Raw genomic sequence first — 26658 nt, forward strand, 5'->3', positions numbered from 1 at the left:
CTTAAAACATTCCTTCCTCCTTTTCGGGAGGGGACGGACCAGTTTCTTACTTCAGCACAGGACACAAGGCAGCCAAGAGCTCTCCATTAATCCCACACACATTGCGATTCTCCTGATGCCCACTTCACTCTGAGGTGTGACCCAGAGTGACTTAGGTTAAGACAGTGTACAGATTGGGGTTTTGGGGTGTTTTCCATCTTTTGCCCTTCATACAGGCTTATGATTCTTTGGCTACTCATCATTTTGATGAGTAAAAGCATAGGCTGAGGGGATGAAGGTCCCACATGCCCTCCAGAGTAGGTACCAGGCATTCTTCTATATAGAAAGTAGAAAATAAGTAGTAAAATTATGAATCATTGAGTTTTTTTCCTCGTCAGCCACTCTTTCACAATCACAAAAATACATATTGTCTACTTCTTAGAACTTAATTTCTCAAAGCCATTCTGCACTTAGTCAATGCACTTCCCAATAACAAGACATTTTATTCAGACGCACTCTCCATTTTTGACACACAAACCCACCTCTAGATACTTAAAAGCATAACAATTCTCTCTTCTGAGAGAATGCTGTGGGTTCTGCGGATTTTCCTGTAGTACATCTCCTCATGTGTGTTTTCAACTCTCAATCATTCCATTTGAGGTTCAGAGAATCGCATTGGAAGTGCATTAATATATTTGTTTGGTAACATGCTGTTCACATTATTGACACAAATGGTGCTCTAAACCCTGCAGCGAGAGCTCCTGGATGTTGTGGATAATAATGAGTCAGCGGTGATCGTTGCCCCAACGTCCTCAGGCAAAACCTATGCTTCCTACTACTGCATGGAGAAAGTGCTGAAGGAGAGCAATGAAGGAGTGGTTGTGTATGTCGCACCAACGAAGGTAGCGCTCAAGTGAATGTCATGTTCTCTTTGATTCTTGAACCTCCTCTTTTAAAATAACACATGTAGTCATGTGGTGAATCTATTTCACTTTTTATTTATTTTCCAGTTTTATTGAGATATAATTGACATATAACATTGTATTAAGGTGTACAACATAACGATTTGATATATGTGTATATTGTGAAACGATTACCACAATAAGTTAACATCCACCACCTCATATAGATACACACTTTTTTCTTGTGATGAGAACTTTAAAAACGATCTCTCTTAGCAACTTTCAAATATGCAATACGGTATCATTAACTATAGTCCCCATGCTGTACATTATACCTCCAGAACTTATTTATCTTATACTTAGAAGTTTGTACCTTTTGACTACCTTTACCCATTTCACCCACCCTGCAGTCCCCACCTCTAGCAACCACCAATCTGTTCTCTGTTTCCATGAATTTCACTTTATTTATTTTGTGAGGAAGATTAGCCCTGAGTTAACATCCGTTGCCAATCTTCCTCTTTTTTTGCTGAGGAAGATTGGCCCTGGGCTAACATCCGTGCCCATCTTCCTCTACTATATATGGGGCACTGCCACGGCAGGCTTGACAAGTGGTGTGTCGATCTGCACCTGGGATCCAAACCTGTGAACCCCAGGCCGCTGAAGTGGAGCGCATGAACTTAACTGCTCACTCTATTTTTTAACCTACGTTTTCTCGTTCCAATTTCAAAGGCCAAAATAACACTTTCCTTAGAACTGTTGCGAAGACAAAGTCGGGTCTTGTGCTCTTGTCGTTTGGCATTATGCTTGAATTGAGAGAAGTATCCACACTTTGCTGGGCAGTGTTGAGTCACTTGAAAACCTAATATTGCCTCTGCAGAGTTTATGGGATGTATCTAATCTGCTGTTGGGCATTAGTGACTGGCCTGTGTCTCAAGCCAGGTTGTTTTTCCATATTTCTTTAATGTCTAGTACTGCTTAACGTTGAACTTAGAAAGTATGATCTTTGTCATTTAGGAGAAAGTTTGATTTACAGGAAGTATAAATTTGCCTATCCTCCTTCACAACCCTTTGTTTTTAATGTGATTACTCTTAAGGCAAATTTAGTTGGGATAGCTTTAATTCTACAGATTAAAGTGAATTCAGACTCCATTTTAGTTTCTAGGAAAACGTGTCCTGTTAAGCGACTTGTGGTCAGCCTCAGAAGCAGATTGATCAATGTGATTAGTTGAAATTAGCACTTTAATTTTTATTATAGCTTTTTGTTTTTCATAGTTATGAAAGCAATAAGTGCTCATTGCAGGAAATTAATACAATATATCAAGAAAATTAAGTTTACTAGAAGTTGAATTGGTAAGTTAACACAATACATTCTGCCAAATTGCTCTTCTAAAAGTTTAAATCTATTGTTAGTCCCACTGGCAATGTATGGCAGTGTACATTCTCTTATCTTTTATGACATTCCCATTATCATTTTAAAAGTTTTACCATAGGTGAAAACTTCTATCTCATATTTAAATTTGCATTTTTGTGATCACGAGTGACTTGGGCATCTTTATGATTTTTGGATATTGAGATTTCTTTATTTATGAGCTACTTGTGGATGCCTTTGCCCCTTTTCTTTTTTTGGGGGGGGAAAAGGATGATTGTGTTTTTATTGATTTATCAGAACTTTGCATAATAAGTCTATTACTCTTTCTCTATAAGTTATAATGAATATACTTTTATTTGTTGTTTTGTCTTTTTACTACATAGTAGTCATATTAATGAAAACAATATTTTGTGAATATCTTTGTATAGTCAGATCTATCAATATTTTCATTTAGCATTTCCACGTGTGAGCTCAAATAAATGAAAATATGTGAAAATGTTCACTTTCTACTATCTTTATGCTTATATTTTAAAATTTACATTTTAATCTGTGTTAAAAATTTTTTTTTGGCATGAAGTGTGAAATAGAGAGATGTTTGTAGGTTTCCACACACTCAGATTCTACTGGCCAGACTACCTGCTTGATCCAGAGCATGGTTCTACTCATTCATGTATATATTCAAATTTTAGACTGCTGGGGGAAGTCCCCAAATATGAGAACCACAAATCTACCCTGGCTGTCCCTCACTTGACCTTTTTATATAGTAGACTCACAGCTTCCCTCTAATCCTTGGTCATCCAGGTATTCAGCTATTTTTTTTCTGATGGGTGGGCAACATTTACGCTTTTTTTTTTCTCCTGCTGAAGCCATTTTTTCCCATTGTACTTTAGGTTGAGGTCTATCAATGTGGTTCACATGCTTAGTCAAGTATCTCAAAGAGAGCCTGTTAGTGTATTTAGAGTAGAGGTGTACAAGGAAGGGATTATTAAGCTTTCTACACTGATGGCAGGACATATTTTTATACAGTTTCTATTGTTCTCAAAGGTTTCACCTGTACTGTATTATGTGATTAATGGATCTCTTTCTTTGTCAATCAGGCCCTTGTTAATCAAGTGGCAGCAACTGTTTATAATCGTTTTACCAAAAATCTGCCAAATGGTGAAGCTCTATGTGGTGTTTTTACAAGGGATTATCGTCATGATGCCCTAAACTGCCAGGTAGGATATATTAATTAATGCATTTATTATTGAATCATATCATAGTGCTTATATGTCTCTTTCACTAGAAATTCAACATCTTCACAAGGCCTTATGGAAATCATTTTCTTGAATTTACAAAAGATGAAATAGTTTTAGAGAAAATTTAATATTGTTACATCCAAAGAGTGAGAAATACAACTTGTCTTTCTCTAAGGACACTTACATTTTGATTTCAGATTTTAGTTTTAGCTCATTCCATCTTCTTGGTTTATAAATGGATTCAAAATGATCTTAAGAACCCAATATTATATAAAATTAACAAACACCAATTTCCAATCAGAATTACTTTTTCTTGATAAGTAGGATACTCTTACCTTTTCTGATGAGTGGGATACTCATCGTAATTTCAAAAATGTATTACAGATAGAATACTTGGTGTTAAGTAAATTACAGACAGTTTTCCTCCTTATTGAACTCAAAGATAAACAATTACAACTAAACAGATAGTGAAAACACTGTTATAGAACATTGCGTGGTAGACATGGAGATGTGCTACCTTTTCAAGGAAGACCTTGCTGCCCAGATGTGGGGAGTGTGGTCAAGACAAATGCCAGCTATCTGTTCCCCTAGTTCTGTCTCCACAGTCCATGTCCTGTGACTGAGCTAGGCAGCAGTATAAATACCAGGCCATGTCGGCTTGACGTGGAACGGCTCTGACAGCCAATATTCACTCCAGAATCCTGAACAAGGTGGTCCAAGGCTTCATCAGGCCTGTTTTGAAGTTTAGCTTCTCCCTCTGCCCAATCCTGCTTCCCCCTACTTCCGTAGTTGTTGATCCTTAATAAATACTTTTCAACCTAAACTGTATCTCAGGGTCAGATTTTGAAGAAATAAACCTGTGACAATGAACTCTTTCTATTTTTATTACTTTGAATACTCATAAATAAGAATGTAAACTTCAAATCTGATGTTTTACCATGAGCTATAAAAATTGCAATTTCATAAGCTTCAAACTAATATATCACAATTTTAATGAAACATTCTCAGAAGCATTATTATATCCTAATTATCAGCAGGTACATTCTGGAGTTACAACTGTATCTTTTGTATTCTTATAACTATGTCTGCACATAGTAAGTGCTGAAAATGTTTGTTACACAATGTTATTACTTTTAGGTACTTGTTACAGTGCCTGCCTGCTTTGAAATTCTGCTGTTAGCTCCTCATCGCCAACAATGGGTGAAAAGGATCAGATACGTTATATTTGATGAGGTAGGTTTGGTATTATTTCTCTGGGTTGATTTTGTAGAGTGCATAAGCACTATATTGAAGATCTTTGGTGCTTCAGGACCTTTGCCACTTGGTATGGAGTTCAGCTCGGGGAGGTGCTTCCTTCTGAATGGTTTCCCCAGTGAATCATACTCAGTCTTTTGGCTCCATTTTCCTGTTGTGACTTAATAGGGTATGTCAGTGTTTGCTGCAGAGCTCTGTATGGGAGAGGAACCTATCATTGGTAACTACTGTTTCAGAGGAGCAGAATTAACCACCATGACATAAATTTTCCTGGACAGAGATTTCAAAATCTAATCTTTGATCTCTAAAGCAAAGAATTTTGGGTTCTAACAATGATGTCACTTATGTAAGTTATCTTATCAGTCATAGTCCCAACAGAAAACACATGGCACACTCAAAATACAATTCAAGAAGAGTATTTTCCAAAGGTATGTGTGAGGGAAACTATAAAGATTAGTGCAATAATCTGGAGCTCGTAGCTTAGCCCTAGGCTTTAAGAGACAAGGCAAAGAAGCAGTTTCTGGAAACTCAAAAGGAGATTCTGACTGAGTTGGCCACATTGTTGAGGAGCAGTTACCTTAGTTAAGGGACATAGCTGGCTCAAAGTAAGGGAGCCAATGGAACAAAGACCTCATTCTCATTCTCCTCCCTTCTCATCCCTTGCCAAGGCTCTCTATTGGACAAATCCAGTGGAACTGGAGATCATTGGAGGCCTTTTGAAATAGTCTCTATAGGTCGGTTTCCATGGGTGAAGAGAGCAGGGTAGAAAACAATGGAGATTTATAGGGGCAAATGGAAGATATTTAGAAAATTTTTATAGCAGCATTATTATGAATATTTATTCAAAGAGACTTAAAACATTATAAAAGGATATGTTCTTGAGCCAACCCTGATGTCCTATGGGTTAAAATTCGGCACACTCCGCTTCGGTGGCCCAGGTTCAGTTCCCAGGTGTGGAACCACACCACTTGTCTTTCAGTAGCCACGCTGTGGTGGCAGCTCACATAGAAGAAGCAGAAGAACTTACAACTATGCACAACTATGTACTGGGGCTTTGAGGGTAAAAAGAAAAAAAAAGGGGGATGCAGATGGGCAACAGATGTTAGCTTAGGGCGAATCTTCCCCTGCAAAAATAAACAAACAAACAAGTAAATAAATAAATAGACAGATGGATACGTTCTTTTGCTTCAAGAAATTTTCAGTTTAAAGGGGAAAAAGATGATAAGCCTATATTTAATTTAACTTTTCCTATTGTAAGCTTGGAGCTACCAAGCAAGCTGTGCTTTTGATGTGTTTGATACTAATTTATTGTGTTTATTTTTGGTTAATCTGTATATATTCTATCTTGAGGGCCTTGAATATTCCTGTTCAAACAAAAAAAAATGTAATAACTTTGTCTTTGCAATCTAGAACCTTGAATTATACTCTAATCTTAAAACTCTGAAATGATATGCCCTTGGGTACTCTGTTTCCCCAATTTTATATAAGGGTAAAGCTGAAAGATTTTGAAGGCTAATGTCTATTCTGGCAGGATCAAGAAAAAGTGCTATCTAGTACAAAGCATAAGGTTAGTGTTCAGCAGGGTGGTATATGACCTGAACAAGGAAAACCCAAATGAGCAGTGAAAAATTTTTTTTTTAATTATCTGGCTTTGATAGTAAGTCCTTTCCAGTTGATTGCCAGGTATCATAATTTAACCTGTTTAAAGAAGACTACCTTTGAGAATCTTCTCTAAACTGAGTTCAGTTTGTTTTATTTGGTCTAAAGACATTCATTCTTTTATTCAGCAAACATTTCAGGAGTGCCTCCACAATGCCAGGCACTGTCAGTGCTAGGAATGCCCAGGTCTAAGGTCACAGAGTAATTGAAAAAAGGGAATTAAACAATTAAGCACACAAATGACTATGCCAGTCCACTTTGGTACATATTGGAAAGAGAAAGAGCAGGCTGTCATGACTGTGATAATGGCAGGGAGGCAGTAGGAGGACAACTCTGAAGTGGGCGGTCAGAGAAGCCTTTCTAATGGAGTGGCATTAAGCTGAACTCTACAGGTTGAAAGGAGGGGGTAAGAGCATTTTAAGCAGAGGGAACAATGTAGATGGAAGCTCTAGGGTAGGAAAGTTGTGTTCAAGGAAAAAAGAAAAGGCCAGGATGTCTGGAGCAAAGTGGGAGCAAGATGGAAGAGAGTGACTTGAGATGAAGCTAGTGAGGCAAGCAGGGGCCAAATTATGCCAGGCATTGTACATTCTGTTAAGGAGTTTCTGTTTGGTTCCATGTGCACTGGGAAGATATTGAAGAAATTTGATTAGGAAGGTGGACTGATCTAATTTATAATTTAGACATATATTTTGGCTGTGATGTGAAGAATGTAGGGGGCAGGAAGGGAAGCTAGACTAGTAGTTAGGAGGATATTGTGGTAGTGCAGCCGAGATGTGATGGTGAGTTGGTTGGCAGTAGACATGGAGAGAAATGCATAGATTGGAAAGAAATTTTTGAAAGTAAGATAAAGAGGAAGTATTGATGGATGGTTATGGAGATTAAAGAAAATTTATGTGTCAAGATTTTCTGTTGCCTGAATTTGCTAATATTTATATAAAGTTGGCATGGTTGATTAAAGGTAACAGGAAACTATGTATGACGATTCAGGCTTCCATGTCTTATTTTCATTTGCTATTTTTAAATCAACTTTTTAATGGAGAATTTTTTGTCTTTAATAGGTCCATTGTCTTGGTGGAGAACTTGGAGGAGAAATCTGGGAGCATCTCCTCGTCATGATCCGATGCCCCTTTCTGGCTCTTTCGGCTACCATAAGCAACCCTGAACATCTCACTGAGTAAGCATTAGGTTCCAATTTGGATAGAGTGCTTATCTATTTTGAATGTTTGTGAATGTCATACTTTCTATATGGGTTCTGAAAAATTTCATAACTTTCTGATGAATTTATTAACTTATCTTTGGATATTCAAGGAACAGAGTCTCTCTAGCACCTTCTGGCAGGTGCTAAGCAAGGCCACACTTTATAAAGGAAAATCAAGTGCTGCCCCAGCCAGATCTGCAACTGAGTAGGAAATTTCAAAAAATGGTTCACCGGAAGCAATCAATGTTTCTTTTTCTTTGTCCTTTACCAAGAAATAAAAAATAAAATGGTTTAGTAACACACTTAGCCATAGACCCTGAGATTTCTTATATTGTCCCACCTTGTAGATGTTTTAAAAAGATAGCAAAGCCTTATTAGTTGAAAGCCCCCATCATTTTGTCATTGGGCTAGATTTTTTCCTACTAATAATAACAATTATGGCGTAGACTCTTATGTGCCAGATACTGTTCTAAGTGCTTTGATTTATTTTAAATGTCCATCAACCCTTATGATTTACTATTTCCATTACTACTATTGAATAGTATTTCCAATACTACTATTATTATTTCCATTATAAAATGTGGAAAATGAGGTACAGAAAGATTAAGGGATTCAGCCAAGAGCCACAGCTAGTAGTAAGGAGGCTGGTACTCAATCACAGGTAGTCTGGCTCCAGGCCTATTTCCTTAAGTACAATTTTTAAGGCACATGAAATTTTCTTTATTTAAAATATTTTATGTTACAGGAAGTAGTTCCAAATTCTGCCTAAATAATACGTAAATTTATTTTTTAAGGTGGCTACAATCAGTAAAACGGTACTGGAAACAAGCAGACAACAAGATGGGAAAAAATATTGCTTCTAAAAGAAATGCTGGCTCTCGTGCCAATTCTCACCATGACTACTGGCAAATGAAGCAATCATATAAAGTTAGACTTGGTATATTTGATTATTCATAAGAATTTTATCTTTTACTTTAAAATTATTCCAGTCGTTACAAGTTCGTTCATTTGGAATTTCTTGCTCTTTTTATTTAGTGCTCTATGGAGAGAGATACAATGATTTAGAGAAGCATGTATGTTCAATAAAAGGTGATGACATTTGTTTTGATCATTTTCACCCATGTGCTGCACTAACAACAGATCATGTAAGTAATACTTCAGCCATATTTGTTCTGAGTGGTAGAAATTATTCGTATATATCATAATTGAAAAGCTGCCTAGCTTAATATGTGTCAAAATTGCAGAATAGATACTTTACAACCAATATTTAACCTTAGTATTAAAAGTAACGAGAATAACTTCATAGTTTTTATTGGTTCTTCAATGGTGTCTGGATCCACAAAGCTTAAAAATGACGGGAAATTTTACCCTGAAGTTTTTTTGGTTAATTTTATTTATTCTTGGACATTATCTTTCTCCATTTTCCTTCTTCTCAGCACCCATATCTATCTGTCCATTTCTCTGCCACTATCTCTTCTCTTAGTGCACCTACAACTGTATGTGGACAATACATAGTACGTGTGAGAATCTGATTACTATGAATTGGGTTAAACAAGGATAAGACACTCTTCACTGACATAACAATCACAACATGATTTTTTGGCAGTGAATCAATAAGGTTGAGGTCTTAAGAGGACGTCATTTGGGGCATTGGGGTTTGAGTGAGGGAAGATTTCTTAATTTTTCTTGCATATTTTTCTTCCTTTCTCATCCTATTCCCAGGAATGGCCCATTCAAGCTCTGGTTGTCTCTCAGAGTGGTAGTCAATAGTTTGTCTTCCTTCCAAGACCTGGCAAGCTAAATATGTTCTAAATTCTGTTGTCAGATTAAGCTTTCTAATCTGACAGTTTTTAAGACACCAAATTTTCTTTATTTAAAATACTTGATGTCACAGGAAGTAGTTCTGCGTTCTGTCTAAATAATATGTCTGGATCCACAAAGCTATTTAGATAAATAATTAATAAAGATAATTCTGATCTTGCTAAGCCTTTAATGGCTTTTTTTTTTTGAAATGGTTAAATGCACAGCTCCTTAGCTTGGCTTCTGAGGTCTTCTACGACCTGGCCCCAAAGTCCTTTCTGTTCATCCACTTGATGTACCTTACCTGGAGGCCTTCATGATTTATATTGTTCCTGGAGTATTTCACCCCAGATGCCAAATGTCGGTTATCCAGATCCTGTTTATCTTTCATGACTCTTCTAAAAGTGAAACCTCTTCAGCATCTTTCTGTGACTTCCTTAGATGGATGTGATCTTCTTTCCTGAGCACCTTGTCTGTATTTCTTGTATGACAACAATCGTGGTCAGCTTGCTGCTGAAGTTGTTTATATGTGTGTCTTTATCTTACGTGAATAACTTCTTGAAGACAAATTTTCTGTTCTTATAGTTCCTAGCAATCTCCTATGTATATAAAAGGTGCTTAATAAATGTGTGTTAAATAAAGATAGCCAACCTAAATTGAGCACTTACTTCGTGTTCTAAAAATTTTACATACTGTCTCTTTTAACATTACAACAATTTTAGGGTGGATGTCTTATTAATATTCTCATTTCAGGGGCTGGCCCGGTGGTGCAAGCGGTTAAGCGTGCGCGCTCCGCTGTGGCAGCCTGGGGTTTGCCGGTTCGGATCCCGGGCACGCACTGACACACTTCCTGTCGAGCCATGCTGTGGCGGTGTGCCATATAAAGTAGAGGAGGATGGGCACGGATGTTAGCTCAGGGCCAATCTTCCTCAGCAAAAAAAAAAAAAAAAAGGAGGAGGATTGGTATCATATGTTAACTCAGAGCTGATCTTCCTCACAACAACAACAAAAAATTCTCATTTTACAAATGAGAAAGGTCAGGCATAGAGAACTCAACTAACTCACTGTTGTGCCACTAGGTAAATGGTGGGACCAGGATGCAATCAAGATAGGTTGACTCCAGAGCCTGTTCTCTCACCACAGCATTCTGAATGATCTATTGAACAAACACCTGAGTGAATGAATGAGAATCGCTTTATAGTCTTTGGGCTGTGATGCAATGGCTTCTAAAAGCAACTGAATGAATCCTAGTGATGATAATTTTCTAGGATTTTATTATGCGAAGTTTCTCTTTTGTATGGCAATGGCTTAATCCAAACTCTAAATAAACTAAAATATGGACAAAATTCCTGTAACCTAACTCACATCCCCAACCTAGAATATAGATGATAACCCACACATAAATAATAAAAGACTTCTTTCTCCCTCTTTGTCTTTTTCTTTCTCTCTTTTTTCTTTCCCTGTCATGATCTGGTATTTTTAAAACAGCATAGTATGTTAAAAAATTATTTATTTTGTGTAGGATGGTTCCATGCAGGTTATCTTTAAGTAGCAGTGAGTGGAGTGGTTTGGAGTACTTGACAAGATTGGCATTTTGGTCGAAGGGCCTTCCTCTATTCTCAGTAGCTATTAATGGAGTAACTGGGAAGCAATAGAACTACCAGAGTGTGCTCTGACCCCGTATGACTTCTGCAAAGGTCATGCTGTTGTATGAGTCTTCTTAAGACTTCTGGACTTCTGCAGCATAAATGCAGGATGAACTCAAAGGCTTGGGCATTATTAAATGTGTTTTGACAGCTGTGTGTGTAGCATGTGTTTATATAGTGTGTTTCCTAAAGTAGCAGTGATAAAAAACGAGTAGACTTTTCCAAATGAGTAAATAATTCCAGATGTTGTGTAGTATACTTCAGATTAAAATGAAACAACTGAGTGGCAAGAAAAAGCATAATAAATTGTGGCAACATAAAGAAAAGAACCATCCATCTCTGTCATCTCTATAGCTCTATCACAGAAATAGTTTCAGAAGGGAAGGGGTGGAACAGGATGAGTGAGCTGGCCTTAATCCAACTGAGGTAAGGGATTGCCTTCAACACATATGAGGTTTATTTCTGGCAAAGAGCAGAGTTTGGTCTTTGCCATCCATTTTCATGCCACATAGCTCCTGGAGAACTGTCAGCCCCAGGAAGTCCTTGAAAGAACTGTTGCCTGTCTCTTTCTGCTCAGTGTAGATCAATGCTTACCATCACCTATGGTGCTAGGGACAATGTGGTTTCCAAAAATAACATCATAGTATAATACTACTGTGTTTGTAAATGAAGGTTGGTACAAATCTACGACCTTTTATTTTTCTTCCTCCTCTACCTAGGCTGGCTCAGGTTTTGCCAGCTCATTAGCTACTGTGTAGCTACAGTGAAGAACAACTGAATTAAATTCCTAGCTTTTAGCCACAAAATTATTAAACTGATTAAAAAAATTAAGACTTGTAAGTTGATCATTAATCAATCACATTGACAGTTGAGGCATCAACCATGTGCCAGGTATTTTACTAGGCCTACTACGTAAATTGTGTAACTTAATTCTTACCACAAATCTATTACATAGGCAGAGTTGTCCCCCATCTTAGAGAAGAGGAAACTCAGGCTTCTGTAAAAGGCTAAGAGACTTAAGAAATCATAAGCATTCTAGTGACCAAAACAGAAGATTTACATCTTAAAAATTACGATAATTCTTGAATTTATTTTATGGGCTTTTTTTGGTAGGCATAATAAGTTACCGCTTTCAAGTAGTAATAATAAGAGAACAAAATGCTAACATCCAAAATAATATATTCAGTTATTATTTTGGCATAATGCAGTCCTTACCATCTAGCTAGCTTTCAATGCTCAAACTGAGAGATGCTAAATGATGATTCTATGTAATTATTTGTATCCCATAGTTTTTTACAAGCCTATAAGCCAACAACAAAACCTAACGGATTTTAAAATTGAAATACATTAGACATATAACATTGTGTAAGTTTAAGGTGTACAATATGTTGATTTGATACATTTATATATTGCAATATGATTGCCATTGTAGCCTTAGCTAATACCTTTATCAAGTCACATAATTATCATTTCTTTTTTGTGGTGGCAATAATTAAGATCTAGTCTCTTAGCCTGTTTAATGTTTTTAATATATTATTATTGTCTATAATTCACTATACTGTACATGAGATTTTCAAGACATATTTATCCGCTAGTTTTAAAAGTTTAAAAAACATATGCTGTTATATTTTTCTTGTTAATTTCACCAGTTTGTAAGGTGGAAGTACAGATATTTTAATTCCTACGCTACAGATGAGGAATTAGCATTTAGAGGTGGAGTTAGAACTAGGTCAAAATCTACTGCACTTTCCATTCTACCAAACAATTTTGTTTTCAACTGTGTTGAGTTTGGAGTGGCTTTTTCAGCCTAGAATTTCCAAACCTGAGTTTCATAACTTGTTAATAGCTGTTTACTAAACAAGTGCCCTATTCTCAAATAATTTTGGAGGAATCTGTATACTGTAGTCCCTTCTTTGAAATTTAACATTTCCAATGAGAAATCTTGAAAAAGCCTATTTAACAGAACAGATATGAAAACACCTCCACCTCCCTTTTCTTTTGAAGAATACCTATTAGCATCTCAGGGATCATGGTTTCACAGGCAATTGATTCGTAGCAATAGTGGTTGCAACTAGTAAAAAATACGATAATGCAAACTTTTTGAGAAAAGGAATTTTTTATTTATACTTTAATATTTGTGGGAAAATTAATGAGGTGCATATCCAAAACGCTTAAACCAGAAATAAGTCAGTGACCTGGGGGAGAAGTTTCCTTGAGTGTCTTGAAGGTGATCTGAGAAACTTAGTATTGATTGAAGTTGACCTAGCTCTTATCTCAGAACTTAAACAAATAAGATTTGCCCCTTTTAGCCTGTCTGTACTCAAAAGCAAAGAATCACATTCGTAATTAAATCAATTTCAGTTGCAGCTGCAGGGTAGAGGTTGTGTTTCTTCTCTAAACCAAGTCCACAAATCTTTTAACTTCCCAGTACTCTGATTTGAATTGTGAAGGCAATTCATAGACAATTAGCCCAATTAAAAGGTCTTAGGAAATAATACAAAAACTTTTTAGTGGGATTTTTTTTTTTTTTCTATTTTAGTAACTCAGGAACACTCTTGGTTACTATTTTGTTTGCATTTAATACTTATCAACATTTTAACGTTTAGCTTAGTGCTGTTTTCAATATCTTTGAGTTCCTGATAATGACTAGGAGGCAAAGGATAGAACATAAGATAAAATAAAAGGAATATTAAAAATTTTAATTTTATTTTAAATGTAGATTGAAAAGTATGGATTCCCTTCTGATCTTACTCTCTCACCTCGAGAAACCATCCAGCTTTATGACAGTATGTTTCAATCCTGGGAAAGTTGGCCCAGGGCCCAGGTAAATAATAATTATGCAATTAATCTGAATTAATGCTATTATAGTGGATGGTAACATTGCTGTTCAGAAAGATAAACTCTCACCCTTTCTAATCACTTGCATCTGATCTTTTAAAATTATCAATGGACTCTTTCCAAAATAAAATTACCTCTTCTCAGACATTCTTCTTCCTAACATTTTGTGTCTTGCTTTAACGGGGTGGAATGCCACTGAATTCCTGAAAATATTTCTTCTTTCAGTTTCTGAGATACTATAATACTTTAATCTCCTCTTACATCTTGGATTTGTATTCCTCCATTTTCTTTCATTGAACTCCCTTTCATTGTCTATGCCCTAATTGCTTTCTATTTTCATCTTCTATTTAGGTTTGCTCTACAGTCTTTCCTTTGAAGAGTTCATCCATCCTATTAGATGTATGTTCTAGATACCTTGAGAGGTTCAACAGTCTGTCCTCTCAAGAAGCTTTTAATTCTGTCAATGAAATGCTTAATTGAGAAAGATTTTTGGATTTTCTTGCATGATTTAATTTAATTGTGTGGTATTTCTTTTCAAGGAGTTGTGTCCAGAGGAATTCATTCATTTTGAGAATAAAATAGTCATTAAAAAGTTGGATGCTAGAAAATATGAAGAGAGCTTAAAGGCAGAATTAACAAGTTGGGTTAAAAATGGCAATGCCAAGGAGGTAATTTTCACACATTTTTGGTGAAGCACTCTATATTCTTTGTTGTTTTCTTGAGTTGCATTGTTCAGTCATCATTATTTTCTGTTTTTTTTTAATCTTCAATTTCCATTTTAGAATTTTAAGTTGAACATGAAGTCTAGTGATTCTAATATAGAATAAAAACAGAGAAAAGAAATTGGTCTTTGTCTTATTATCTGTGCCTTCTAAAACATGCTAAAAGCCACTGGTTCCTGCTAGGTGTTGTGACAGATAAGAACAGAGGTGTCGCTATCCACAGAGTTGGTGTTCTTGATGCCCTGGCCATAGAGAGATTGGTATCATAATAATAGTAGCTGAGAAGAATTTTTTACTCCTTTGTCTTTTTTCGTCTTGGAGTTTTTTTCTTTTATGATTTTTATTTCAATTTGTAGGAACTATCTGTGTATTAAACCTTAACCTGGGGTGATATAAGTTTATGCATATTTATTTTAAGTAAGTTGATAGTCTTTATATTTTGAAGTTTGCTTTATTGTCACATATTGAGGTTTCTGATTTTGGGGGAGTGACATATATTAGCCTTTTCTCATGTGATTTTTTTCCATTACATTTTAAACTAGATAATCTCCTCCCATCCAGAAACATAGTATAATTACCTTACATTTTCTTCCACTTATTTTGTCATTAAAAACCTTTAAAATGTATTTGGAAACGATTTTTCTACATGATATGGAGAAAACTGAATCACCCCACCTTCTGCCATGTGGAACCAGAATCATTTACTGAATAATCCTCTCTTTGATTAATTTGTGTTCCTTTAAATAATTGCATGTTAAATTGTGTATATATGTGTGTGTACAGATTAATCTATTTTTTATTCTTTAGTGTATTGATTTGTATATTTTTTGATGGTTCTTTGCAAAATTTTATAATATACTTTCATAATAATTTTTTAAGTATCTTTCATTTTTAAGAACCACAGAAATATGGATTAGACAACTATGAAAATATTTTAGCTAAAAGTAGTAATTCATTTCTTTATTACGCAGAACTTAAAACAATTTTTTATTCATTGCTACAGGCCAAAATGGTCCTGAAGAATCTGAGTCCTGATTCAGTTTTTAGTTCAGAAAACATGATAGAAATGTTTCCACTTCTCGTTGAAAAGCTAAGGAAAATGGAGAAGTTACCTGCACTATTTTTTTTGTAAGTCATTTAATTTAATTTTTTTTCGGTTATAACTTGTATTAGGCTCATTCCTTTAAGTTGAGGAAAGTTATACAAACTTTACTATTGTAATATAGTATTCATTACTATCTTTGATGCTCATTTGTTATCAGAATGTGTATTTAAAAAATATACCTTTCTACTTCAATTCTTAAAAAAATATTTTTACTTGTGCTATTACAAATTACCTGCTTTATTTAGTTTCCAACTCCATTTTTTGTTTCCTTTTTACTATAAACTATTATATTTTTATTTAGGTCTTGTTAACTTTCAGTAAATACATAGATTCTTTGCAAAACAAATTGAATGTTTACGCATGAAGTATTCCACATAAAATTAAAGTATCCTTACAATATGCTAGAGTATTTATTGGTGGGGTATTTGATTGTTTTTAATTTATAGTTATGAGAACTATGACTTAGAAGCATTGATACCTTGCTAAATTTTATATGCTGTAGCAAGAAATAGCTTAAAATTGAACATAATGGTCCAGTTAAGTATAAATTATACCAAAATATAATTTATTAAATGTATAACACTGTATAGCCTGGATTAATCTTATAGTATGGGATCAGAATAGAATGCTTTCTTTACTTTAGACAAATTCAAACTACCTTAAGCCATAGAAGCTTTGTATAAGTAAGGCCACAGAATCTTGCTCAGGTGGCAAAGTTTACTGAAACTTATTCACACATAAACAAACATAGGGTAATGAATCATTGGTGATGTATATTTAAAATAACGATGATAATTGAATGTATGGTTGGATTAGGAGCTTTTAGGGATTGCAATAAAGTTGCTCCTTTTACTTGTGTTGTTGGGACAAGGAAAATAAATTTCTGAACCACCAAGATGTTATACAGCTCATCTACTTTACTTTCAAGCATGGCCACAGACTTTAGTTAGAAACAAACACAATTCTGTACCTCTGGAATATTTCTGAAAGTCTAACTGCAAAGAAGTAATCCAAAAATAACTGTATTCATTATTCATACACACATATGTACTTAAAACATTTAAAAAGTAAAATATTTTCACGAACCAGGTGAAGGGCATCAAATGATACAAACTCCCAGTTATAAAATAAATAAGTCATGGGGATGTGATCTACAGCATGGTGACTGTAGCTAATAATACTATATTGCATATTTGAAAGTTTCTAAGAGTCAATCTTAAATGTTCTCATTACAAGAAAAAAGTTCTGTAGTTATGTGTGGTGACACGTGTTAACTAGACTTATCATGGTGATCATTTCACAATGTATACAAATATCGAATCATTATGTTGTACACCTGAAATTAATGTAATATTGTATGTCAGTTATATCTCAATTAAAAATGGACAGTGTACAATGGAATAAACAGCTCTGCACACTTGTATAAGCTTCTCTGGAACTTATACGTAGGAGCACAATTACTGTATTTTAGAGTGTGGACAAACTAATGTGATAAATGGAACATGATTTTCTTTTCGGCTTGTTAGCTGATGTCCCATCAGCAGTTCTTGAGCATTCCCATTTTGACCTATCATCACAAGCATGTGGCATTGGTTTTTTCAATTGTTGCCATTCTGATTGTGTAAAATCATGTCTTGTTATGGTTGTAACTTGCATATCTTTTGCTAAACAGTTATATTTAATTTTGATGTATTAAAACCCATAAATGTTTAAAAAAAAAGTAAAATATTTCACAAAAACATCAAAGGTTTAATTCTGCTTGAGGAGTTGAAACTTGGCACTTCTTTATGGAATTTTGGGTTCTATACACAACATACTGTGAAAAGCCTTGGTCTTATGCCGCTTGATTTAGTCCTAAGTAGTCCCAGATCATCACAAACCTGAGGATTTGTCTGGGCTCAATCTGAACCTGTGGGAGCTTTTCAAATAATAAAGTACCTGTCAACCTTCTCTAATCTAGTTTGTGGGGGAAAAAATGCGTGGAGCATGTTTAGTATTTAGTGACAGTATTAGCGTGTGCTTAAGAGCACATACTTCATGGTCAGGCCCAAGTTTGGATCTCACCTCTGCTCTCTATGAGCTGTCACTTGCAGGCAGCTACTTCACGACTTTGAGCCTTAGTTTCCTCATTTGCAAAATGAGATGATAAAAATAATAACGCATAAGGCTAGGGTGAGAATTAAATAAAAATAAATTATGGAAGCACTTAGTACAGTACCACTAAATATCACTGACTGAGGTCCAATCTCTAGATCACATTCGTTCTATATAGGTTATCAGAGATTTAAGAGGAAAATTATTTCCAAGTACTCTAGATTTTAAAAAATGAAATACTGTGATGAAAATCATGCCATTTAATACAGAATGTGCGCCTAAATCAAGTAACTTGTATTAATGTAAAAAGAGAAGCAACATAATGTCGTGGTTAAGAACATATGCTTGGAGTCCAGACTCAGCCACATACAAGCTGTGGGATCTTGGGCAGGTCAATGAAGGTTAATCTCTTTATCTCTCCATTTTCTTATCTACAAAATAGGGATAATAGTGGTGCTCTCCTCATAGGGTTGTTGTGAGTACCAAATGAGTTAATATATTTAAGACTCTTAGTGTCTGACAGTAGTAAGTATAATATGTGGTTACTATCTTTATTGTTTTATTGTCTCCTCTATGAAATTTCTTGCCATAAACTGTGGCATAAACTGCCACTTTCTTAATCCTTACTTCACCAGTGTGCTAATTTATTTACTCTTCGCTGGCCAACAGCATTTCCTCTTAATTCTAGCTCTTTAAAGATTTTAGAAAAGCCCTTTGCCTCACAGTTTACATTTAAAAAACTTTATTGTGTAGACCCAACCTATGATTTGCTATAATAAGCTATGGTGAGTATAGTGGCTGTTGGCTTCTTCGAGCCACAGCATTTTGCCAATAAGTCATTGTGGGGAAATAAAACTTCTGTGGATTTTTCAGTCTTCTTGTCAAAAGCTCTAGTTTCCAGACACAGAGAAATGTATGTGATGTAAAGAAAGGAAAGTTTGATTTTACATCCCCTAGAAACATTTTACTCTTCACATACCCATGAGAATTTGATCTGTAGCCGTTTGCCTAGTTAATTGCATAGGTCTGAAAGGGACAAATGGTTACAAGCTGGACTCGGTCTCTGGTTTAAGTCCCAAGGTGCCAGGACGTCTGGACCACTAGGTCCCTGGGTATTTACATTTCAAAAGGTATAAAGCCCAGACCCTGGAGACATTTCTGGATTGTAAAGGCCAGCAACACTGGGGGTTTATCTGGTCTCTGGAAAGAAGTAGTCACAATCCAAAAGGTTAGAAGGAGTGAGAACCCAAGATTCTCTCCATCCTGCCTAAAATAGCAAAATTTTACTGTATGATCTCACTTATATGTGGAATCTAAAAAAGCCAAAGTCATAGAAACAGAGAGTAGATTAGTGGTTGCCAGGGACTGAGGGGTGGGAAAATGGGGAGATGTTGATCAAAGGGTACATATTTCCTGTTATAAGATAAATAAGTTCTGGGAATCTAATGTACAGCGTGGTGACTGTAGTTAACAATACTGTATTGCATACTTCAAAGTTGCTAAGATCATAAATGTTCTCACCACACACAAAAAAAAGGCAACTATGTGAGGTGGTGGGTGCATTAACTAACCTTATTATGGTAATCATTTTGCATTATATACGTGTATCGAATCATCATGTTTACACCTTAAACTTATACAATGTTATATATATATCAATTATATCTCAGTAAAGCTGGGAAAAAAACAGAAAAACAAAGGAGGCATTAAAATTCACAAAAGATTTGGCCATCAAGAAACCTGAACTTATATATATTTACCTAATACTAAGGGCTTTTGATTCTGTTATGAGGCAGCTCTAAAGATCAGTGGAATTAAATACAAGAACAGCCTCAACAACAATAAAAATAAATAAAAGAGGAAACATTTTTTGTTTAAAAAATTTTTTTTCTCATCTTTCAGGAGGAGAGGGGGACATCTCTCCTCTGTATGTAGAGAAAATCCATTGTCCTCTGTCCCTTGCCTGTGGAATGTCTGACTACCCCTACAAGAAAAATTTCCATGGGCTTTCCTTGCTGCTGCCCCAGGAGTAGGGTCTGAGGCAAGGAAGGGAACTTATTATTTACTGTGAGGTAGTGAATAAGGAGTCTGTTGACCCAGAACATTTTGTGTTCCTATTCAGGATAAAACTCACCAAGATGGATATTAAAAACTCAACAGGTATATGTCAGACTGATAGCAGTAGATGGAAATATGATTGAATTTTATTTATGATATTGTTTTCAAGGCAAGCATTCTTTTCATTTGTTTTCAGATTCAAATTAGGAGCTGTAGAGGGAAGTGCTAAAAGTGCGAGCAATTTCCTGGAGAAAAAGCAAGAAAGTAAAAGGCCTCCCAAAGCTGAGAAAGAAGCCAATGTCATGGCTAACAAACTTCGGAAAGTTAAGAAATCCATAGAGAAACAAAAGATAATGTAAGTATTCAACTAAACAAATTGGTGGTTAAAAGGTTAAAATACTTCACAAGTCCTAGTAGGAAACGTACATTGAATGTGCTACAAAGAAGTTCTAGTTATTGTTTTGGCTTATTTGCAAATTGAGTAAATCTGGTGGGAGAATGGGACAAAGATAAGTGGGCATGATATTTATATATACCTTAGTTGCATAGATCAGTCTCATGAAGGCTTGGGAGAGGCAGGACCACAGCCTATGAGCATAGGTAGATTATGTAACTGACATAATCATCCTTCAAAATAAGCACATCATTGACACATATGTGACTCTATCTCTCAGCCCTCAGAAGGCTTAAACAAAGTCCACTCACATTGTCTTGGGTCACAACATGGAGGTGTCACTGATATACCATCACAGTCACATAAGTGAGCATGAAATGAGCTCGAGAATGGATTGAAATGCCAATTTTATGCTTGGTAGAGCTTTGCTCTTTTGACTCCTCTTCCTTGTTCTCAATGTCTAATTCTGACAACTCTAGGTCTAAAATGATTTTCTCTCCCTATTATCCTCTACATCTTTAGTCACTGCTTGGTTTAGACACTTGTCATGTCTTCCTTGGACTCCAGAGCCTTAAGGTTTACCACACTCCAATCTAGCTAACAAATGGTCTTGCTAACATTCCAATTGATTAGATTATCCCAGGCTCAGTATTCTTCCTTATTCCTTGCTTTGGTGATGAACTCTAAACTCCTTGGCTATTGTTGGTATACCAACATGTTTTGGTCTTTGCCCTAACCTTTTCAGTTTCACTTCCTACCACTCCCCTCTAACAATACTCAACATTTATGGTTCTCCTTACATGACTTCTTTTCTACTTCTATGTTTTTCTATGACCCGACCTATCTGCCCTCCTTCCTGATTGCCCCCAAAGCTTATACTCATAATTTTGCTATCTATCTCTTCTCTGGGCCTTGCCCTAATTCCCCCAGTTAGATTTAGTACTCTTTCTCCCACGATATTGCTACACTTTCAATATTTAGTAGATCAATTATTATAATGTACTGTTGTTTTTTATATGTGTTTTCTTTTCCTAAATTATTAGCTTCTTTATAATAGAGGCCATGTCATTTTCTTCTTTTTATCTCCAGTGCTTAGCACATTACTTGGCAGGTAGTAGTTTCATAAATATTTTGAATGAATGATTGATACTTCTCTCAAAGTTAAAACAACTTTTAGAGCATCTCTGATTCAGAGTTTTCAAATTCTAGAGCAAGCTAGAATTTTCTGCTGACTCTTCTGCTTATCTTCCCTCTACCTGTTGTGCTATTTTCCTGGAAGTAATTGGAGGTGAAGAGCACAGACAGCAACAGTGTAGAAGGTGTAAACCTTTTCAGTAACTGATCTTCTTTAGACAAGTTTCCTTCAGGGCACTAGGAGCCACCATTTAAAAGCTGGATTAGTGACCAACAATTCAAGCTATAAAAATATAAAGAATGCTTTAATACTTTGTTCAGCACCATCATTATACTGAGGGTGAGTGGGGCCCTGCTCTGGGCTCTGTGCTTTGGAGAGTACCACTCTGGCCCTCCTCTGTCTGCATCCATTCCCATAAAATTAGGAGTCAGCAGAGCTTAGGAGGCGTGCCCACCCAGAGCTCACTCTCACCCTCTTAAATTCCAAGTTGTTATGAAGCTATATTTGTCAGGGTAGGAGGAGAGAATGTTTTTTATTTGACAGTTTGTTACCTCAATTTAAAACTTATAAATAGACAACAATATGTGGATCTCCATTAGTACTCTGCTGCATGCTCTGCAAACATTAGGACCAGACCTTTCCATAGTCATGGCATTCTCCCTTAAGTTAAGGGTAATGGTAGTTAGAGGGGAGAACACTTAATGATGGGATATAAGTGAGCTCATCTTCTCGTACTTGGAGTTGTCTTATGTGCACAGTTAAGAGACAAACGAAAAAGATTAAAGAAAGGGTAAGTGATCTGGGGATCTATAAAAGGCTGTTACATTGAGGGGTAATGGATGATACAGTCTGATGACATAGAGTCTAAGCCAAGGTTTATGGAGCTATGTCTTAGGTCAGATTCTCTAGTAGCACACTCTGAGATGGGGATATCTGTGTAAGTGATTTAATGAAGGAGTGTGCTCATGAGGGACCTGTGATAAAATGAGGGAAGATAAGGAAGTGAGGGAAGCAAAAACAGGAAGGTGAAGAAGATATGTAAGGATGTGAGTTTTGCTAGTGTAGGGGAGGAAAAACATTTCCTCTACCTTCTGGGTCCTTCTGGCTGGTCTATGAATTAAATTGACGTGAGACAGAATAACAGGAGAAAATCAAACAAAGCTTCATAACATGTATACATGGGAGAAACCCAGGAAAATGGGGTAACTCCCCAAAATGGCTGAGGATTGTCGTCTTAAATACCATCTTCAGCTAAAGACAAAGGAGGATATTGGAGGTAGGGAGAGTCAGTTATGGGCGATTACTAGAAAAGCACAGTAAACAAGAGTAAGGTTATTATGCAGATTTAAGTCCTTGCCTTCCACGTTGACAAGAGTTTCTAGAGATAAGGTCATCCCCCTCTTCCTGGTACAGAGAGAGAGATCACTTTACGAATGGAGATTTTCCTTACAAACATAAATGTCTCTCACAAAGGGTAACTTCTACTTGCTTTTCAGAGCTTTTCCCATGTCTGCAGTTTTTTAAAAAATAACCAGCCAAAAATAATTGTCATGCCAAAGAGACACATCTTGAGGGAAATTCTGCTTCCCTACACCAGAATATTGCCTAAGCCTGGTCCAACAGGGAGATCTGGCGGCACCACAGAGTTGTCCTGACTTGGCTCAAGATGGCTGATTTTTGTACTTCATATCAGTCAGTTACTGGCTGTGAGCCACTTCCCCACTCCCAGGAGAGGTTGTAACCTCCCAGACATTTCCAGGAGGCTCTTGACAGTTGAGGGCAATTCTCCAGGGAATTGTGTAGCCCAGAGCCCTCAGCAACCAAACTCAGAGCAGCCGTAGCATGCACCACAAGTAGAGAAGGAGAATGGCCTATAATTGACAAGGTGGAGCGAGGGGTACACCTACCTCACCTCCAAGCCTAGTGTCACAAAGGCTGAAAAAGAGAAAATGACAATTCAGCAACGGGAAGTGAGGTCATCTGGGGAGAACTGGATTTGGCAAGAAGACTACTTACAGCAAGAAGGGAAAGGAACATTTAGAGAAAATATGGGTACATAGGGGAATTTTCTGATGAAGGACTGCAAGTTCCAAAGGCTAATGTGGAAGTGCATTAGAGGGAGAAAGGGAGAAGATGGAGTCAGGATGGTACAGATGTATACAGGAGTCAATATCTGGATGATGGGGGGGATCTGGGAAGTCTTAGGCTTCCTATGGTGGACAAATCTGACTATTTATCACTTAAAATTATTTTTATGAACAGAGATGAAAAAAGCCAGAAAAAGCCCAGAAAAATGGATCAAAGCCTAATACATGAAGCTGAACATAATAATCTACTCAAGATTCTGGAGAAGAACCTGGAAATCCCTCAGGACTGCACATATGCTGATCAGAAAGCGATGGACATTGAGGTCAGCACTTAGAATGAAATAGTTCTCTAGGAAATTATTTCATACATCAGCCATTACTTCTCAGTTACAGACATTGTTGAATGTAATAACCAAATGCAATCTCTACCAGAATAGAAATCTCTGTGTATGACCTTCTGACCACACATAACTCTTGAGGGCTCTGAAAAGAGTGTCTAAGAAAGACAGGATTAGGATTTATAGATTATTTCTTGCTTGTTAACAATTAACCCCTGAGAGTGCCTGCCTTTTCCTTATTTCTTTCTATGATGCTGTTTTTCACAGCCTGAGTTCTAGACTTCAATCTCATGTGCTTCATTTGAATATTTGGGTACATGTGGTCTGATACATTTTAAATAATATGCACAGAATTTCTCAAAATCGGAGGCTATTATTATAGTCAAAACATTCCACCAAAAAGGCATTGAAATATCTAAAAGTGGTATGCCATTTTCTTCTTTAAAACATTTTTTTAATGCAAATAATTCATGCTTATGGTAGACAAATTGAAAATATAATAGTAACAACAAAAGCAATGCCATCAATCAGTAGTAATCACTGCCCTTCTGGATGAGCCTTTTATATCTTTTATTTGTGACTACACACACACACACACACTCTCTCTCACACACACAGTGTATATGTGTGAGTGTGTGTGTATATACATATATATATATCCATTTCAATTGTATACGTTCGTGTGTAAACCTCATGGTCTCTTCCTTTTTAATATCTATGTATTTACATCATCATTTTAATAGATCCTTGATATTCCTTTTTATGGATGACTATACAAATGAAATGTCTTTTGCTTTTGGATACTTAGGGTTTTTTTCTCCGTCTCATAAGCAGTGTTTATCTTTGTACATATAACTCTGTACACAAGTGAATTTCCTCTTTAGGGCATGGATATTTTTAAGGCATTTGTGATTGATTTACAGTGAGAAGTAAGCATTCCCAGACCATAAGGAACCTGCTCTGCCATCTCTCTGTCTCTGAAGAGAACTCCTAAGTCTCCAGTAGAGAACTGACCTCTGTCAGGCAGGAGCACGTCCTACATGCACACCTCCTCTGGGTGCCTCATCTCCTGCTTTGTCAGTACTTCTCAGCCCTGAAGTGGAGTGAAATGGTGCAAGACAGTCTGTTCAAAGATTTGGGAATATTTCCTATAGTTTCTGTTGCTGCCATAAACTGTTCTTCTTTACTCATGTAGAGTCAATTTCAACAGTTGCCTCATTTAGCCAAATTATTACATAGTATGCCTGTTATTTTAATTTGACCATTTTTTTGTGCTGATTTAAATGAAAATTAGCTAAGAAATTATCAAAATCCCTAAAACTCTCATTTCTTTTAGGCTTTGCAGATGGTGTTTGATCGAGTAAAATCTGCAAGAAAAGGTGCAGAACTGATTGCTTTGGCCAAAAGGGGTATTGGATATCATCACAGGTCTTTGACCGCCAAAGAAAAACAGTTAGTTGAAGTCCTTTTTAGGAAAGGATTTATTAGGGTAGGTAAATTTTTTCATACTAAAAATTGAAGCTATGTCTACGTGAAGCTGAATGCCCATGAAAAGTGGAAAACAACCACTTTTTTCTCATCTATGTCTTTTTTTATGACCCATGATATCACTGAATATTCTCTCATCTCATTTGAGGGAAGGGTTTTGAAGTTTATCATCATTCAGTTTATCTCTTTTTCATGAGATTAAAATATTCCCTAGATAGATACTTTTCCAAATATCTCTATAATGAAATATACCTCTGGTAATCTAGAAACAACCCCTTGCTTTTTCATTTATAATATCTAGGGAATTTTGTCAACTGTTTGTATAATTTTGGCTACAGACATTCTTTCACGGGCTTGGAGGACATTTATGATAGCGTTTTGATCAGATCTTTTTTCGGTGTAATAGCGAAATAAGACAAAGAATGTATCGCTTCCTCCAGGCCTGCGGTATATCTTGGCAGAGTTTTTAGATGTCTCGCTCCTAAATGTTCTCTCTCCTATCACTGATAGCGGACAAGAGGGAGATCATCTTAAATACCTTGCAAACGAGACTCTTGTTGTATTTTATTTAGTATGTCCCATGAGAATGCACAGGGATAGTTTGGATAAATTCACAAAGAGGGTCTATATAATTTCTTAGTTAATTTAGATCTTGAGTAATATTTAAAAATAGACCCTGACTTTTTCAAATTATCCATATTAAATTTTTTGTATGATGTCCCTTATATATGTGTGTGTGTGTGTGTGTGTGTGTGTGTGTGAGAGAGAGAGAGAGATTGATTCTGCTGCTCTAGGGTGTGTCTTTCAATCTTAATAAACTAAATGTTGGGGAAAATCTGACACCCTAATTAAAGGGTAATTCTGTAATATGGAAAAAAGCCAAAATATGTCATTAACTAATAACAAGTTATTTATTTATTTTAAAAGTCAATAATCAGAGACAAAATTTTCTACATGATTATGGATTGAGAGGCACATGTTATTATTATTTTTTGCTGAGGAAGAGTCACCCTGAGCTAACATCTGTTGCCAATCTTACTCTTTTTTGCTGAGGAAGAGTCACGCTGAGCTAACATCTGTTGCCAATCTTCCTCTTTTTTGTATGTGAGCTGCCGCCACAGCATGGCCACTGATGAGTGGGGTAGGTCCATGCTGAGGAACTGAACCCCCGGCTGCCAGAGTGGAGTGCCCTGAACTTAACCACTAGGCCACCAAGGATGGCCCAAGAGGCACATTTATTTTGATCAGCATATCCTGTGTCTAAAATAGTATCTGTTAAATAGTAGTTGCTTGATTATTATTAGTTTAATAAATGAATATCTAGATCATTCTAGAAAAGGTACTATGGAAATAG

At 36.2% G+C, this 26658-nt stretch overlaps 1 protein-coding gene across 1 annotated transcript in view; it reads left to right on the forward strand.

Moving 5' to 3' along the window:
* Positions 1-26658, forward strand: part of LOC101390837 (DExD/H-box helicase 60) — a 104948-nt gene that overhangs the window by 44085 nt on the left and 34205 nt on the right. The window contains exons 16-27 of the mRNA XM_087437446.1: positions 732-881; positions 3348-3467; positions 4626-4721; positions 7460-7575; positions 8394-8536; positions 8635-8744; positions 13765-13869; positions 14423-14551; positions 15609-15733; positions 20059-20217; positions 23654-23801; positions 25153-25305. Coding sequence (XP_087293572.1) covers positions 732-881; positions 3348-3467; positions 4626-4721; positions 7460-7575; positions 8394-8536; positions 8635-8744; positions 13765-13869; positions 14423-14551; positions 15609-15733; positions 20059-20217; positions 23654-23801; positions 25153-25305 — 1554 coding nt within the window. The remainder of the gene's footprint in view (positions 1-731; positions 882-3347; positions 3468-4625; positions 4722-7459; positions 7576-8393; positions 8537-8634; positions 8745-13764; positions 13870-14422; positions 14552-15608; positions 15734-20058; positions 20218-23653; positions 23802-25152; positions 25306-26658) is intronic.

Source organism: Ceratotherium simum, chromosome 12 (genome assembly GCF_057802395.1).
Source record: "Ceratotherium simum simum isolate JZ-2026a chromosome 12, ASM5780239v1, whole genome shotgun sequence".
Lineage (NCBI taxonomy): Eukaryota > Metazoa > Chordata > Mammalia > Perissodactyla > Rhinocerotidae > Ceratotherium > Ceratotherium simum.